This window comes from Nicotiana tomentosiformis, chromosome 7, assembly GCF_000390325.3.
Source record: "Nicotiana tomentosiformis chromosome 7, ASM39032v3, whole genome shotgun sequence".
NCBI classification, from domain to species: Eukaryota; Viridiplantae; Streptophyta; class Magnoliopsida; order Solanales; family Solanaceae; genus Nicotiana; species Nicotiana tomentosiformis.
The window spans coordinates 90,483,548-90,488,736 of NC_090818.1; the positions used below are offsets into that span (position 1 = coordinate 90,483,548).

A 5,189-nucleotide genomic window follows, 5' to 3' on the forward strand; every position below is an offset into this window, starting at 1 on the left:
CGTTAATAAAAAAAATTCAATCTGTTTCCCATCCGTTAAATTATTAATCCGATACTAATAAACCATTAAGCCACTTATACGGTTCGATTTTCGATTTCGATTCTATTTTAAACCCCTCTGCTCGATGCAGCACTTCGTTTCGTTAGTGAAAATGAAATTGCTTTGCAGATGCAATAGTGGTGGTTTCTGTATCACCTTCTTTTAATAAAAACTCTTGAACTGCTTTTTTTAATATTCCGCTGTATTTAACAGAGAGCGTGTTTTCTTATGACTTTCCTGTGGGTCCCCCATCTCTTCTCTTCACATTTCTTCTTCAAGCATCCCACTTTCTCCCACAAATCCAAAAATATTTCAGATCATTCAAAGGAAAACCCCATTAGTAAATTTGGAAAACCCAATAACAGAAGCATTTTCACTTTTATACATGGCTGAAAATGGCGAAGAAAAACTCATAGCTGTTGCTCGTCATATTGCTAAAACTCTTGGTCATACTGATACTATGACTGATGATATTCTTCAAATCTTCTCTAGTTTCGATAATCGGCTCCGTGAAAAGCTCACTGATGATCAGCCCACTAGCTGTGCTTCACTTGAACGAACCCTTAAATCCCTTCACCGTCAGATCTCTCGTTACGTCTCCACCGAACATCCCATATGGTCCGATTCAGCTGATTCTTCCTCTTTCCTTGATTCCCTTGACGAATTAATAGCCACAATTCGCGAGTGGAACCCTATGGCGAGTGACAAATCCGTTTCTGCTTGTCTTGATAAAGCTGAGGATTTACTCCAACAAGCTATGTTCCGTTTGGAGGATGAGTTCAAAACCCTCATGCAACGCGCTGCTGAGTCCTTGGATCTCACGCGCTACCAGAACGGCGAACCGGCAGCGAATCTGAACTACTCCTCTGATTCCGAAGATGACAGTGACATTCCTGTAGCACATCCGGTTACAGATTACGACATCCTTATTGACGCTTTACCGGCGGGAACCGTCAGCGATATTCACGAGATCGCAACAAGGATGGTGGCCGCCGGATACGGGAAGGAGTGTTCGCACGCGTACAGCGCCTGCAGGAGAGAGTTTCTGGAGGAGAGTCTGAGTAGACTGGGGTTGCAGAAGCTGAGTATTGATGAAGTGCAGAAAATGCAGTGGACTGAGCTGGAAGACGAGATTGAGAAATGGGTCAAAGCGGTCAACGTTGCGCTCCGGATTCTGTTCCCGAGTGAACGCCGTCTATGCGATCGCGTCTTTTTCGGATTCAACTCTGTTTCTGATCTGTCATTCATGGAAGTTTCTAGAGGTTCTACGATTCAGCTTCTCAACTTTGCTGATGCTGTTGCCATCTCAAGTCGGGCACCGGAGAGACTTTTCAAGGTGCTGGATGTTTATGAGGCGCTTAGGGATTTGATGCCTGAATTTGAATTGTTGTTTATGGATCAATATTGTGTGTTATTGAGGAATGAAGCTTTGACTATATGGAGAAGATTAGGTGAGGCTATTAGAGGGATTTTTATGGAGTTGGAGAATTTGATTCGCCGCGATCCTGCCAAAACGCCTGTTCCAGGTGGTGGGCTCCACCCGATTACTCGATACGTGATGAATTATCTCCGCGCAGCTTGTCGATCCCGGATTTCTCTTGAACAGGTTTTTGAGGAGTCTGCTAGTGCTGTTGATTATAGAGGAGAAGTGGATCATAGAGCGCTTTCATCGTCGCCCTTGGCTGTTCAAATGGCGTGGACCATGGAGTTACTTGAGAGTAATCTGGAAGCAAAATCCAAGATTTACAAAGACTCTGCTTTATTGGCTGTTTTTATGATGAATAATGAAAGATACATTGTTCAGAAGGTTAAAGATAGTGAGTTGGGATTACTTCTAGGTGATGATTGGATACGGAAGCACGCATCCAAAGTTAAGCAGTATCATGTCAATTATCAACGAAGTTCATGGAGTAAGGTTTTGGGAGCTCTGAAGATTGATAATAATGCTATGTCGCCTACTGGAGCATCAAGGTCTTTGAAAGAAAAGCTTAAGTTATTCAATTCCTACTTTGAGGAGATATGTAAAACACAATCCAATTGGGTAATCTTTGATGAGCAACTGAAGGAGGATTTGAGGAATTCCGTAGCTGGGATTTTGTCTCCAGCATACCGCAACTTTGTTGGAAGGTTGCAGAGTAGTCACGATGCTGGGAGGCATGCGGAGAGGCATGTCAAGTTTAGTGTGGAGGATCTTGAAGCTCGAATTACTGAGTTGTTTCAGGGGAACAATGGATCAGTTGGTGGCAGGAAGTGAGTACAAAGTCTGTAAGCAAGTGATTGCATCTCTTGTACCATATATGTATGCTAGTTTAGCTTTTAGAAATTTTGTTGTATGTTCATGTAATCCTGGTCAATTATGGCCTTTGTCAATTGTGCCTTCTAATATTTCTTGTACGCATTATCTTAGGCTTGATTAGTTGCTTGTGTTGGAAGAGCTTTGTGCCATATGGCTAGTTAATACTTTCAGAAATGAATATGACTTTTAGCGTTTATCTCTATTGCAATCTTTAATCGGAACTAAACCTTCTCTGACGAGAAGACAATATCTTACCAGACAAGAACAAACCTTCGTCGAAGCTACTCATTTTCCTTAAACATGCACTTTAAATGACTTCATTCATATTGAAATTTAATAAGATATCCCGGTAACCGATTTCAGTACTAGGTCATACATATTTGTAACTTTGCAGTTCCAGAATACTTAGAAGGAACTTGAAGTTTGTATAAGTCAATTAATGGGTTTTGTTGTGTGATAGTTTGTGATGCAGTAGTTTCTTCATTGCCATATTGGAAAGATACCGGTAGGCTGATTCACCAGGATGTATACTGTCCCAGAACAAGTATTTAGAAGCATTTTTGCAGACAGGACGGTGTTTGTTACAGAATGGACCTGCTTCATAGGTACCACTGCCACAGCACCCTCGTCTAGTTTTCACAAATCCTGTCAAATCGATCTTTTACATCAGAAAAGATGATGCTGTCTGTTCATAAATATAATTTTGTTTTATATTGCTTAAGGGAACTTGGAGGAGAGTGGAAGCCTACCATATTTTTTTGGATGCTTGATCATGTGCATGAAAGGATGATATGTATCTGAATACAATACTTTGCTTCCTGAAAGTGCTGCTTGTACTTGTTTTAGCAACCTTGTGAGTTTCGCATTATAGGATTGAGCATCAAAATTCTCCTCTTCAATGCACTTTCTGAGCAATGGGGACTTTGCAGTTATTTGTATTGGAAGACAGCCAACAGGAGGAAGCCCGGCAACAAGCATCTTACGACATCCAAGATTATATAGATCCTGAAAAGGTAATGTAACAATAAATGTTTTTATTTTTCTCTACCTGCAATTTAGTATATGATGTCTCACTGGTGGTTGGATATATGACTTTGGGATTTGGGGGATCAAATAAAGATGGACTTATATTACCTCTACAAAGTTCTGGAGCTGGATCTGCAAAAAATCTTGATATCCAGTTATATTAAATTGATTCCTCCTTGTTGGGATATCATAGAAGTTGAAGATGAAATCGTTAGTCCCTGCACTGATGATAACCAAAGCAGCACTGACAATTTTTTGAGCTTTCTCTTCTCCTACAATCTCCTGGAGCTTCTCTATGTAGCGCTCAAAATATTTGATTTGCTGGGACATGGGGATTGCTTTAGATGCGGCTGTGGTTAGGTCGTCGTATCCAGAGCCAGCAGATGCAAAGCTGACGCCAGTTAGAAGATCATGTTTTGATAGATATGGTTGTAGAAAAGGAGGAACATATTCCTTCAGGCCTAACATGGATGCTAAAAAGTCAGGAACAAGTTTTCCATCTGAAAACCTTCCTGTCGGAATCCGGCCAGGGAAGTTTTCGCCATAAGGCCGATGATTACCTTGAAATATCGTAGAGATGTAATTATTGTTGCCAGTATCAACTGTTGAATCTCCAAAGATGAGGATGGCTGAGAACTTGGGCAAAGATTTGCCATTGCAGAGTTGCACCAACAGGATGAAAAAAAAGCTGGTAATACCCATGGACAAGATGGTAGGCCTTCTTGGTTGTTCAAAATATATGCATTGGCTCTTATCTGGAACTGAAAAGTTTGACTAGTCCTTTGTACGTAGTTGAACAAAAAAAATGTCCTATTTATGGTTCTGAAAATTACTCGTATATTGGAGGAAAATTAAATATGCCTATGGTTTCATCAAATTATAGGATTCGAAAGTATTAATAGTTGCGTAGACCTCATTAATAGTTAGTGCAATTGCTGATTAGACTATATTAATGAAGGGCACTAAAAACCTGGAGACACTGGTCCCTCGTTTGATCTATTATTGACAGTCAACTTATTCATTATTAATTATTCAATGAGGGTAATATTACATAGATGAAGCGCAAATTGAATTAATTCTTTAGTGATCTTTCAGATTGAAGGTAATCCTTAATTCTTGACCACTAATGGGAGCGCTATTTGAGGTTTGTCTCAACATAGTTTAGTGTTGAATAATCTAGAAGAGGGCTATAAATCAAGTGTAGTGCAGTCAACTTCAAAGCTTTTATATATTGGAAAAAAAGGGTCTTGACACGTGGATATTTTAATGATCAATATGCGACAAGTACAACAACAATAACAACAACCCAATATAATTTCATAAGTGGGGTCTGGCGAGGGTAGTGTATATGCAGACCTTACCCCTATCCCGACGGAGTAGAGGGGCTGTTTCCGATAGACCATCGACTCAAGAAGAAGAAAAGAGACAATAAATGAGTAAGAACATTAGAAACCAGAAAGATAATACCAGCATCACAAGAACCAGAAAATAGATCGAAAAGCAATAACAATAACCAGTAATAATTGCACGATACTACGAAAACGAAAAAGGACGGATGAATGTGCCCAAGGCAGACCTCGTACCTTCTGCAGAAATCAAGGACTATGGGGTCCACGGGGGCAAGTGTGAAGGGGTATGTGTAAGCACTTAGATACCCCTCCACATAGTGGTAATGTCCTCGTCAGGACCGGGGACGACCACCTATTTGCCCTCCCATTTGCAGTCCTCCCGGACCGTAGAGAGTGTATCCTCGGTAATGGAGCATATGTACCTCCATACTTCCTCGCCCCGATCCTATTGCCTGGAGGCTTTTTCGACTTTGAAGTCG

At 40.8% G+C, this 5,189-nt stretch overlaps 2 protein-coding genes across 2 annotated transcripts; one reads left to right on the plus strand and one right to left on the minus strand.

The window, feature by feature from the left end:
* Positions 1–232: 232 nt before the first annotated feature.
* Positions 233–2,531, plus strand: LOC104091158 (exocyst complex component EXO70B1). Its single transcript, XM_009596437.4, has one exon. It carries the CDS (start codon positions 425–427, stop codon positions 2,291–2,293), a length of 1,869 nt encoding a protein of 622 aa, XP_009594732.1. The 5' UTR covers positions 233–424; the 3' UTR covers positions 2,294–2,531.
* A 92-nt stretch (positions 2,532–2,623) lies between these two features.
* On the minus strand, positions 2,624–4,248 carry LOC104091157 (GDSL esterase/lipase At1g58430-like). Its single transcript, XM_009596436.4, has 3 exons — positions 3,470–4,248; positions 3,085–3,340; positions 2,624–2,980 (listed from the first exon to the last, which is right to left on the minus strand). Exons 1-3 carry the CDS (start codon positions 4,061–4,063, stop codon positions 2,772–2,774), a joined length of 1,059 nt encoding a protein of 352 aa, XP_009594731.1. The 5' UTR covers positions 4,064–4,248; the 3' UTR covers positions 2,624–2,771.
* Between the last annotated feature and the right edge of the window lie 941 nt (positions 4,249–5,189).

What these genes read in the sequence shown, in the direction of transcription:
- LOC104091158 (XM_009596437.4), top strand. Translation starts at nt 425, where the DNA reads ATGGCTGAAAATGGCGAAGAAAAACTCATAGCTGTTGCTCGTCATATT.
- LOC104091157 (XM_009596436.4), bottom strand. Translation starts at nt 4,063, where the DNA reads ATGGGTATTACCAGCTTTTTTTTCATCCTGTTGGTGCAACTCTGCAAT. An exon ending in AGCTCCAGAACTTTGTAGAG is followed by an intron (nt 3,341 to 3,469) that starts GTAATATAAGTC and finishes TTACCTTTTCAG; the next exon opens with GATCTATATAATCTTGGATG. An exon ending in CAAGCATCCAAAAAAATATG is followed by an intron (nt 2,981 to 3,084) that starts GTAGGCTTCCAC and finishes TCGATTTGACAG; the next exon opens with GATTTGTGAAAACTAGACGA.